Here is a 12647-nt window from a genome sequence, read left to right as displayed (position 1 = left end):
CTCACCTCTGAGAGTAACCGTGTGTTCTATAGAATCCTGAGAGATTCTGGACGTTCTTTGTATTTCATTCCAATCACTCCATTGTAGCTGCAAAGGTCTCTGATGGCAGAAGGGTGCCTTTAAAAGCCTAATTCAATGATTTCAATCTGTAAATGTAAAGGAGAGGATTAAATACTGAATTTACACGAAAGAGGATGACTGTTGGCAAAATCACAGGACAAAAGCTTGAAACTGCCATAAAATTGCCAAATCCATCTTGTGTCTTCTCTTAAATAACATGACAGACTGGAAACCCTTGTTTCTGTTAAGATTCTGGGCTTTCCAGTTTTTCATGAGGTTTGCTGGACTTGTTTAACATACAATGGGTGTATCATTATTCTCTTTGTAATTAGCTGAGATTTACTTTAATCTGAACAGTTTAGTAAAATTGCATTGAAATAATTGTGAGAATTTTTTTTTGAAGAACAATAAAAATTGTTCAGTTAAACATTAACATTAAAGATTAAAAGATAAAAAAACGAGAGTTGTTATGTTTTATGTGAAATACGCGAAAATATTATATATTTTCGCGTATTTCATATGAAAATACGAAAAAAAAGTTAATAGGAATCCCAGCAATTAATATAAACTGCGTGACCAGAAGACTGTAACAGTTCCTCAAGTATCTGATAATTCTTTCCATATCTCAAAATTGCTTTGAAGGGAAACGTGGTTCAGTTTACTAGCTGCAATACGACTTGTTGACTCAGGTCAGTTTGCGCATTCTGCTCACAGGTAATGTTCATGTCAAAGTGACATTTTAGCATTAAACCAAATGCAAGACTCGTCGGAGAACATATCGGGTTTTACCTGCGCAGTAACAGACGTAACTAAAAAGCGAATGCTGTTTAAATGAGCTGAAAATAACACAAATATCCGGGATTTCCGGTGGGAATATACGGAAGAGAGGTGTTCTGTGCGCTACGTGGCCACATGTGACAGCAGCAACGGTAGCAGCAACTCGTATTGACAGTTTGACATGATGGAGTTTGACAGAGCAGAACATGACAGCGACAAGATCGAGAAAACCAGCGAGAACGGCATTAACACCGAAACTCACGCCTCCGGCACTGAGGAAGACTGTAAATCATGCGAGGATCATGAAGGACCTCGGAAATCATGGAGTTTGGAGAGAAACTGGGGATTTACTTTAGATGAGCTCTTCAAACTTGCACTGAAATTCTTTAAAGGTAACTTGAACGGATTACCAAATAACTCAGACTTTCCCTTTCCCTTTTCTGTTTGTCCAGTAAATGTTTACAACTTTATTTATTTTGTCCCGTCACAAAACAAAATTAAAGTCCCTTTTTTCTGGGCAGAAATTCATTATTTAAGAAAAATAACCATTTTATTTTAGAGTACAACTGAAAAATTTCACTACTAATATTTACGTTTTAATTTCTGTTTACAGGTGTTAAAATATGAAACATGTCTATAAAAACTCGAAACAAGCTCACTCCGGTGAATGTAATCCGCTGTGAGCGTTGTTAAACTCATCGCGAGCTTCAGCGCAGAAAATGCATTCATGCTCCTTCCGTGTGTGTAGGGGAGAGCGAATAATAAACAGATGCGTCTCATTTTAAATAAACACTAAAAACTGAGATGACAAATTTACTTCAGTCAGAAATGTAGCCTACTTGTGCAATGGTTAAATAAATGTTCAGCGATATCTTCAAAATATATTTTTCTCTATATAGAGATGATATGGCAAGGAAATCAAACGGAATTTTGTAAATATTGTTATGCTAGCGTGTGGAAATGTTTAAATTGCGTAGTGTTACAATTAACCCCCTGTTTGTGCCCCACTCGACCTGTACATGTGAAATGCTTTTTTCAGACAGTTTCCTTATTGGTAGGTAGCCAAATGCATAAGGAACGAAAACAGCGCTGAGTTCTAACAGACGATATAAATATTGCAATTCGTAATTAATGTTGGAATATCGTGCAGCCCTAGACTGAACTGTGTGAGTGTGTGTGTCATTGAAACTCAAATTTAGCTGCAGCCAAGTGACTTTGTGCGACCCACCACAGTTTGAAAACCCCTGGTCTGGATGGTCGAGAATCTAGATACACTGTAGTAATAACTCCACCCATTCAGGAACTGAAATGCCATTCATAATAATCATTATTCAGGTTCTCCTAGATGTTGTACACGATGGTTAATGTAAATTTAGTCATTGTCTCACACAGAGATGAATGGGAAGGCGTTCAACCCAACATATGAAGAAAATCTCCGTTTGGTTGCACTACATAAGCAGATCACAATTGGTCCTTATGATCCAAACGCATGTCCAGAAATTGGGTTCTTTGATGTACTGGGAAACGACAGAAGGTAATGGAGGAATAAGCGTATAAAACGCTCATTTTTTGTGCAAATTATGACTGTATAAGACCATTAGAGTATTATAAATTCCATATAATATGGTAGCTTGATATTAATGCACTTACCAAATATTAATGCACATATAATGGACTATATATTACCATATATTAATGCACATACTACCAAATTATATTCTCTGTACCATGGTACCGCCACAGCATGTTTTGTAAGGATGTGTAAAATCATATTATGTATGTGCAGTACAAAGTGGGTTTTGTTCTTCTTTATTCTTTTAAAGCCATATAGCACAATCCTAAAATGTCTATAGATGCTTCATTTAGTTTGTTTCACTGCATTTCTCAGGAAAGAATGGCTACGGCTGGGCAGCATGGCTAAAGAAGATGCCATGGAGGACTTTGTGAAGCTTCTGAACTCCTGCTGTAGTCTGTTTGCACCATATGTGACATCACATAAGATTGAGAAGGAGGAACAAGAGAAGAGACGGTGTGTTCTGTATTAGTTACAGTGCCTAAAGTTTCTTATAAAGTAGTCTATTAATCTGTTAAAACTTGTAGGAAGCCCATTTTATTCTGTGTGTTTGTGTGTTTAGAAAAGAAGAGGAAGAACGTCTCAGGCTGGAGAGAGAAGAGCAGGAGCGACAGCGACTGGAAGAAGCAGCACGACGCAGAGAGGAAGAAGAGAGGAGGATAAAAGAGAAGGAACAGAGAAGAAAAGATGAGGCAGAGAGGTTACAGATAGAGCGGCAAAAGTAAGTGCTAGTGGTTTGCTGATATTCAATGAATGGTTTCACTTTTATGAGCATAAAGTTGCTCTAAATATCTGTCTGTCTGTCTGTCTGTCTGTCTGTCTGTCTATCTATCTATCTATCTATCTATCTATATATATATATATATATATATATATATATATATATAGCATATAGCCTAGAATATAAAATCTAAACTTAAATAAATACATTTTAACTCAGCTTTCAGTAGAATTCAGCTTTAAGAAAGTGTTTATCTCTATGTGTATTACTATCTATGTGTACAGACAACAGATCATGGCTGTTCTGAATGCACAAACGGCAGTGCAGTTTCAACAGTATGCCAAACAGCAGTATCCAGACAATCCAGACCAGCAGCAGTTACTCATCAGACAGCTGCAGGAACAGCACTACCAACAGTACATGCACCAGGCCCTCCGCTTACAGCAGGTACGAGTAGATTCAAGTAAGCTTCTTATCACGATTCTTAAAGGGGTTGTTAATATTTTGACATAATAAGAGGTCTTTGTACCTTTAAAAAATCCTGCAAGTGTCATCACTTAAAACATTTTCCTTAGTACAAAAAAAAGCTAAAAAAACGACTTGTTTGCATATTGTGGGATTTGTGACATCACTCTGGCATATACATTTGTGTATGTCATGCCTCTAGAGCAAGGCACCAACATCGTCATGCATCATCGCACCATTGGCCACGGCCACTGGTGTTTAGTCACTTAACAGCTGACACCTGTTTACACCGTGTTGTGTTGCATTGTGTCAAAAGCGAATAAACCCATTATAATCACTGCCGCTGACTATACAGATGTCTGGCCAATTTCTGACGTAGTCCACATGCTTGAGCTACTACCGACAACAGGACAAATGGAAAAGTAAAGGAACATTTACGTTTGTCCAGTTTAAAGCATGTTTTCATCTGTACAGCCTACAAAAGGACCTCAGCATCAGAAACGGGTGAATGTCCCGGAGCACGGTGGAGGATCATATGTTTATTAGGAGCATTTCACTGCAGATCATAAACGAGGCACAGTCCAATGGAGAGTTCGCACAGAAACTTTTGTCGAAACTGAAAGTAAACAATTTCAAATATTTTTGTTTGTAAATGATGATTTTATATGGATAATGTTTTCAAAACATTTATTCACGTGCAATCACGAGGGGGCGTTGATACTTTTTACTATGAAATGACATTAGTCAATCGTAACATTGGACGTTATTGTTTATACTAACAAGCATTGAAGGTCAGAATGAGGGTTGAAAATAATAATTTTTGCAAATATATGTTTTTGTGAACAAAATTTTTTATTTATACTTCATTTTAATTGAACCCCAGGAAACATGTTATAATAATAATTTTAAAAAATGTCATAAACCCTTTACATTTCTCCTGTATGACTTCAGATGGCCTTGCAGAAGCAGCAGGACTCAAATGTGAATCAAATGTCAGAAGCTCTTCCTTCTCCTGTGTCAAATGAAGCTGTGCCCACCTGCAATCCCAACAGCCAATCAAATTCATTAGAGAATCAACAGACAGACTCAAAAGCCTTCCATTTGTGTGTAGAAGGCAAAACAGGAGGTGTGTTTTATCTAACTATGCAAGTGACTTTCGATTTGCATATATACTATCTATCTATCTATCTATCCTTCTCCTGTGTCAAATGAAGCTGTGCCCACCTGCAATCCCAACAGCCAATCAAATTCATTAGAGAATCAACAGACAGACTCAAAAGCCTTCCATTTGTGTGTAGAAGGCAAAACAGGAGGTGTGTTTTATCTAACTATGCAAGTTACTTTCGATTTGCATATATACTATCTATCTATCTATCTATCTATCTATCTATTATCTGTCTGTCTGTCTGTCTGTCTGCCTGTCTGCCTGTCTGCCTGCCTGTCTATCTATCTATCTATCTATCTATCTATTATCTGTCTGTCTGTCTGTCTGTATGTCTCTCTATCTAAACATTCTTAAATTTATCAGTGATAGTAAAGACTTTCACATTATTTTCTAATGATAGTAATGATAGTAAAGGCTTTTATCATTACCATTTCATTTATTCGTTAAACAAATATGAAGAAATGAGATAAGAATGTTTTCTGAAGGATCATGTGACACTGAAGACTGCAGTAATGACTGCAGAACATACAGCTTTGCCATCACAGGAACCAATTGTATATAGTTATACAGTTTATAAATATATAGTTCTTTTAATTTTTAATAATATTTCACAGTATTCTTGTTACTGTATTTTTGAATACCAAATTATGGTATAAAATAGTGTATTTTATGTATATATTATTTTTTATTTTAAGATTTAGGTATTTGTGTCTATTATTTCTGGTTGTATTCCACAGTAATAAAAATATACAAATATAATTGTAAAATAAAAGTTATTTGTAAAAAGATTATTTTAGCATACAAGCGAAAATAACAGACATAAAACACTTTTTTGCCTTTTTTTCTTTCTTAAATGCAGAAGTACCTATCATTGCTCCCTCTATGTGGACACGGCCTCAGATTAAGGAGTTTAAGGAAAAGGTGTTGCACGATCAGGACTCAGTGATCACAGTGGGCCGAGGGGAGGTGTTGACGGTACGGGTGCCCACTCATCAGGATGGCTCACACCTGTTTTGGGAATTTGCCACCGATCACTACGATATCGGTTTTGGGCTGTACTTTGAGTGGAAGGACATGACCATGCCAGCAAGCACTGAAACTACTGAAACTAAAGAAGGTAACAGGATGGATTTCTTTGACAAAGAGATAAATACTTAATCAAATATTTATTACATCATATTTATTTTGAATTTAAGGCACAGAACAAGTTGAAGGAGAGAAGCAGACAGAACAGGGCCGATGTCCACTGGTACATGAGATTGCTCCTGTTTCCCGTCGTGACAGCCATGAGGAAGTTTATGCAGGCAGTCACCAGTATCCTGATCAAGGAGTTCATCTTCTGAAATTTGACAATTCCTACTCCCTCTGGAGGCCAAAGGTTGTCTATTACAGAGTTTATTACACCAGATAAACATCAGCAGACCAGGTTCTGCATTCACAGTCCACATTTGAGCATGCTGAGAGAGTCTTTAACAGAGGCCTAGTGCTCAAGCTTTTGAAATATGCCATTTGTTTTGAATGCAAAGGAATTTGCATTGTGTTCTCAAGATACATGTATCCTGCTTTGGAGTCATGATCCAAAGTCCTTGGACGTCCTATGCTTTAGAAATGTTTGCATACAAGAAGACAATTTTTCCAATATCTTGTATGTTTATTATGTTGAATCAATGAAGGAGTGGTGTATACTAATTATTTTTTTAATTGATGTGATTGATTCCAGCACTTTAAAGTTTCAAATGGATCCCGAAATGGGTGATATTTCACCATGTATTTCTTTGGTTTATAGGACTTTTTTTTTTATTGTTGTGTGGGTGGTTGAAGAGATCAAGCAATAGATAATTTAATAGTTTATTTTTATATTACGGCCTAATCTAATTGTAAACATGATTATTCCATTTTATATGTTAATTATAACCAGAGTTAAGGATTTGTTAACCTTTTGAAAGGTTGTCTATATGTTTGCACAAAAATACCTATTTGTGCATAAAAGCAAGTCAAGAACTAGTACTAGTACTGTAAAATGTGGCTTTCTGGTAAAGGTTCATATTATTTGTGTATTTTCTTGTCTAAAGCAGACATGCGTGTCCTGCTGATACCAAAACATATATGCAACTATGCAGATTCCACAATTTTGCACACTACAATGATGGAGGCATGTTGTGTGTAGACAGATAGAAGAGGGGGGAAAGACACTAAATATATTGGATTAACAGTAATAGTTAAAAAAATGTCATTTAATTCTACAAGAATTATAAGTGGCAGCTAATCTTGCATCTAAGGTGTAACCATGTAACATGGTGAGGGATTTTTGTCTTTTTAGTTCTTTGTATTTTTTGTATAGGTAAAATTGCCCCATTGATATCTGTAGACCTGTGGAAGGCCCCACAGTGCAATCTTTTTTTTTTTTTTTTTTACATTGTGTGAGAATGGTATATTTTATGTGAAATAAATGCTTTTATACCCTTCATAAGTGTGCACGTTTATGAAGTATATTTAAATTATCATGGAAATTATTGTATAGCCCCATGTATGATTATCCTATTTTTCTGCATTGTTTCAGCAATAAAGTAACATGTATATATTCAAAACTTTAAAATCACAAGGTTAAATCATCCAGCACGCATAAAGATACAGACTTTTTTTATTGCAATAATTCATACTTTAATCATGCATAATCAAACAGTATATTCATACCAATTCAATTTATTTGGTAGTAAAACAAAAGAAAAAAAATTACCATCTAGTGTCCATCATAATTTCTTATTACTATGTTCATCTTTAGTTACGTGTTATAGCAGCATTTATAGCCCTGCGTAAAGCAGACAGCAGCCTGATCTTGTCCTCTTCTCTATCTGTAGCACAGATCCACTGGCGCTTTGGGCTCTCCAGCTGAAAAGCGTTTCGAACATCTGAAAAGGTTATGGATAGGTTGAAATGTATATATAATTTCATATTTTATAACATTAATAAATACATAAGACATAACATATGACATAATTATTTCAAACTTTTGTCTGGTAGTGTAGCGTAGTACTGCTAATTTTAGAGACAACATAATGAACATTGCATTGCCGTATGAAGTTATAATGACACATACATTTTGTGTCTGTGATTTCCGTGAGATTTAGACAGTGAAGAGCCACAGAGGACAGAAAGGTGTGAGTCGTGTTCACTGCCAGACAAAATGGCACGTTTGACACACTCCTCTCAGTCAGCACTAGAGCATCATTGAACAGAAACAACCCCAGGTCACTCACATGCTCATACATCCTGAGAAGAAAAAGAGAGAAACATCACAGATCAGTAGGGTTGCTTGAGTAAATCTGCTTCCATAAAGGAATAGTTCACCCCAAAAAATTTTAATTTGCCAAGCATACTCGCCCTAAGGTCATCTAAGATGTAGATGAGTTTGTTTCTTCATCTGAACAGATTTGGAGAAATGTAGCATAGCTCACCAATAGATCCTCTGCAGTGAATGGGTGCCGTCAGAATGAGAGTCCAAACAGGTGATAAAAACATTACAATAATCCACACGACTCCAGTCCATCAATTAATGTCTTTTTTAAACAAAGCCGCATGTTTGTAAGAAACAAATCCATCATTAAGGTAAGTATTTAATTTCAAACCGTTGTTTCCAGCTAAAATAGATTATCCATAATATGTGACCCTGGACCACAAAAGCAGTCATAAGTAGCACGGGTATATTTGTAGCAATAACCAACTAAACGTTGCATGGGTCTAAATGATCAATTTTTCTTTTATGCCAAAAATCAATAGGATATTAAATAAAGATCATGTTCCATGAAGATATTTTGTAAATTTCCTACCGTAAATATATTAAAACAAAATTTTTGATTAGTAATAAGCATTGCTAAGAACTTCATTTGGACAACTTTAAAGGCGATTTTCTCAATATTTATACACATGGACTAAGTACATACATACATAAAATATTTTTTTGCACCCTCAGATTCCAGATTTTCAAATAGTTGTATATCGGCCAAATATTGTCCTATCCTAACAAACATCAATGGAAAGTTTATTTCCTCAGCTTTCATGTGATGTATAAATCTTAATTTCGAAAAATTGACCCTTGTGACAGTTTTGTGGTCCAGAGTCACATATTGCTTTCTCTACTGAAAAATCGTCTCATCTGAATCAAGACAGAAACATGCACAGATTAAGCACTGTTTACAAAGTGATAGCAGCTCTAAACAAATATACGTCGGTGGATTTTGATGTGAAAGGACAACAGGGGATGGCGTTATTGGGAATTATGGACTCATATTTTGGCCAGAAGCGACTGTTTAATGTTAAAAGGTCTTAATTATGGATTGTTTCTTACAAACAAACAGCTTTTTGCTTCACAAGACATTAATTGATTGACTGGAGTCATGTGGATTACTTCTAGATTATTGTGATGCTTTTTTATCAGCTTTTGGACTCTCATTCTGACGGCACCCATTCACTGCAAAAGATCAATTGGTGAACAAGTGATGTAATGCTAAGTTTCTTATTTACTCATTGCAAAATTAATGATTGATTTCTCATTTCTCACCATAAACTCATTTACACCTTGGATGGCCTGAAGGTTAGAATTTTTCATTTTTGGGTGAACTATTTCTTTAATTAAAAAAATACATTCAAACATATTGAGTTATGCTGTTGTTGGTTATCTACAAACAGAATAAGACTGGCTTCAGGTAGACAGAGAGACTCCTGTTTCTCTGACATTTGATCTCAGGTCAGTGGCAGCACCTGAGAGAGGCAGCAATGTCTCCATTAAGGCAGCTCAGTAATGCCACATCCTGTGTGGTGACCAAGTATCTGCTTTCCTCCAACAAATTCTAAATAAAGTACAAAAATACGCTGTTATACTGTGTATGAACACTGACATCTGCATACAAGTGCACTGCAAATACATATGGCTGTCCATCACAGGCTTTTCCTGTTCTTTTAAGTCCAGAAAATTTGCTTTGTGACTTTTAATGGCCTGTGAGAACCTGACCTCTGTAAATAAATGGCTGCTGCGATGACTATGCAACTTACTGGGCAGCTTTGAATTGTGCTCTGTGCCTCCATGATTCTCAAGTCTCGATCCAGACTCTTTTTCAACTGGGAATGAATAGCAAAGCATTGTCTTAAATTAAGGTAAACACATACATGTTCATATTAATTCACTGAGAACTTTGTTTTTAAACACACCTTGTGGATGAAGCCTCTGTAAGTCAGCAGTGAGTTGAGAGCAGACGATAACTGTGTGTAGTCCGGATGCTCAGATGGTGTGTGTAGCATTAATGCCTGAAGCAAAGTCACATACACCTCCACTCGTGCGGATGGTGTGAGAAACAGCTCCTGGAGACTGGATGTACATTTGGAGCGGTGCTAGAGTCACTCTTGTACAACTTTTCTCATTTGTCTGAAAACCAACAGAGCTGTCATTTTTTACTGTACCTCAGCATTCTGGTAGCAACAGTCCGGTCGTGTCTCTTCAGAAAGCTGCGGAATACAGGAAGCATCTCACGGCACTACAAAACATACACAATTATGTAACAGATAATGACAATGATTCAGTATATAAAATAATGTACATACGTATTATACACCAGAGGTATTAAAAAATGTTTGGTTTGTTTGTTTTTAAAGAAGTCTTTTATGCTCACCACAGCTGCATGTACTTGATCAAAAATTCAATAAAATCAGTAATAGTCATAACAATAGTAATTATTAAAATAATTGTTTAATTAATTTTTTAAAATGTAATTTATTCTTGTGGTGCCAAAGCTGAATTTTTGCAGTCATAACTTCAGTCTTCAGTGTCACATGATCCTTCAGAAATCATTCTAATATTTGGTGCAAGAAACATTTCTTCTTACTATTATCAGTGTTTAAAACGGTTGTGCTGCTTACTATTTTTGTGGAAAGCATGATACTTTTTGATGAATTCTTTCATGAACAGAAAAGAAAAACATGAATTTGTCATTTTTTGGAACAATGTACTGTCACTTTTATAAATTATTATATATCATAAATATCATGAATTATTCATTCATAAACGTTATTAGTTTTATGGGGTTGTACCTGAACTAAGCTTTCCTTGTCATAAATAGGTAAAATCATCTGATATTTCAAAAGACTTGCTGACATTGACAAATTCATGAGAGTCTGCAGGGGTCTCTATGTTAGCATTTCCTGTGTTATCCTGTTTCCTGTTTTTTTCCCCCTGCATGCCTCTGCACATTGCTTGTACCACATGATTTTGATTTGGCAGGTAAGTGTTTCAAATATTTATATTTTGTCAAAACTGCTTCACTGCTTTGATTATGATGACAATAAAATATTATACCAAACTATCCACTAATGTTTGGTTTTTAACATACCTTGTCTATACTTCTGAGAATGGTAGGATAGTTGTTGAAAAAATTAGTGTAGACCCGTAACTTGGTGCAAAACTTGACACAAACATCCCCCACACACTGCAGCGGACCCCACTCCTCCCACCTCTCAGTTAGCTCCTTCAGAAAAACACTGTGAAGAGCAGAGTCTTAGAAAATGAGAACGTAACAGAAACAGAAAAGTATATGTGGAAACATGGGAAATCTTTTACCTGTTTGTCTCCAATATATCCAGCAGAGGGCAGAAGATGGTGATGAGACCGACTGAGCTGATGATGGCTCGGTTGGAGTCCAGTGCAGCTCTGAGAGGGGTGTAGTACACTGTGGCCACCGCTTGAAGTTGTCTCACATATGTTTTCTCACTATTTAAAAGCTCTTTGCACACAGCACTGCGTCTGTCTGCATCACTTAGCAAGCCCTAACAAAAAAATACACATTTTAAGCACTGAAGGCATTGGGTAAACCAAACGAATGATCTAAAACAGAAACATTAGCAGTAACCTTTGGAGATTCTGGACTTAGGCCATTAAAGGAAGCACTTTCTGTAATAAACAGTGGCTCCATGTTCTTCAAACCATTGTTGACTGAAGACTTCAGTAGAAAGTGACCCAAGAAGTCTAAGGGATCATCCTACAGCATGACAGTGACTCAGATTTAGTATAATGCAGCAAGATAATCTGAGATTTACTGGAACCAAATGTTTCTTGCTTACCGGAGTCTCATTCATCAGGGCCACGAGGCCATGAACCAAACACTGCATGACCTCTGATTTAAGGGAAATGACAGGCATCTTTATATGATCCCAGAGGAACAGACCTGGAAAGGCCACACAAACAAGGAAAATGGTTTGAATACATACACAGGAGGGTAAATATAAGGTATGTAATTGACGTAACTGCACAAGACTGTGTTTTCATTTCTGACTTGCCCAGGATGCGGCCTCTGATCTCTTGACACATGAAGTGCAGCTGTGGCCCCAGCTGTTTCCGCAGATGCTTACAGGCTTCCTCTATCCATTCAGCCTGTCGGCACCAGCTAAGAAGGAAGGTCTCATGCAGGTACACCAACGGAGGAAACTCACCAGACCCAGACCACTCACCAAGAACTAGCAAAAAACACAGAAACAAGTGATACGTGACGTCATTTATGTATAATCTAAATGAATGAATGAATAAATAAATAAACAAACAAGAAATGTTATTATGATTTTTTTTCCCCAAATCAATATTATTTGGATATATAAAGATACATTATAAAATAAGTATATGAAACTGTATTTTATATATTTAGATTTATAGTTTTTTCAATATTTTGTACTCATAATCTTAAAAACATGCACAATTTAATAAGACATGAAATAAACATTTAAAATAAAAAGGTACATAATAATTCTAATTATTTAATAAGAATGATTATTTCTTAGTATTTTTATGAGAAATGATTGTGTATTATGAGAAACAACTTCTATATAGAAACATAATATACATATAA

The 12647-nt window shown here is 36.0% G+C and overlaps 1 protein-coding gene and 1 pseudogene across 2 annotated transcripts; one reads left to right on the top strand and one right to left on the bottom strand.

Moving 5' to 3' along the window:
* Positions 1-781: 781 nt before the first annotated feature.
* LOC107752772 (Golgi resident protein GCP60-like) lies at positions 782-7281 on the top strand. 2 transcript variants are annotated; one of them, XM_016568833.1, is made up of 8 exons: positions 782-1229; positions 2230-2371; positions 2726-2866; positions 2973-3131; positions 3416-3578; positions 4548-4722; positions 5621-5878; positions 5958-7281. In XM_016568833.1, exons 1-8 carry the CDS (start codon positions 1019-1021, stop codon positions 6170-6172), a joined length of 1464 nt encoding a protein of 487 aa, XP_016424319.1. In that variant the 5' UTR covers positions 782-1018; the 3' UTR covers positions 6173-7281. The 2 variants fall into 2 exon arrangements, with proteins under 2 accessions (XP_016424319.1, XP_016424320.1); XM_016568834.1 differs by having other exon boundaries at positions 1187-1229; positions 2214-2371.
* Positions 7282-7429: 148 nt separating this feature from the next.
* LOC107752782 (epithelial cell-transforming sequence 2 oncogene-like) overlaps positions 7430-12647 on the bottom strand; it is an 8559-nt pseudogene continuing 3341 nt past the window's right edge.

The sequence above is a fragment of the Sinocyclocheilus rhinocerous genome, unplaced genomic scaffold, assembly GCF_001515625.1.
Source record: "Sinocyclocheilus rhinocerous isolate Xijiao unplaced genomic scaffold, SAMN03320098_v1.1 scaffold61, whole genome shotgun sequence".
In the NCBI taxonomy this organism is placed as follows: Eukaryota; Metazoa; Chordata; class Actinopteri; order Cypriniformes; family Cyprinidae; genus Sinocyclocheilus; species Sinocyclocheilus rhinocerous.
This window is presented reverse-complemented; position numbering and strand designations above follow the sequence as displayed.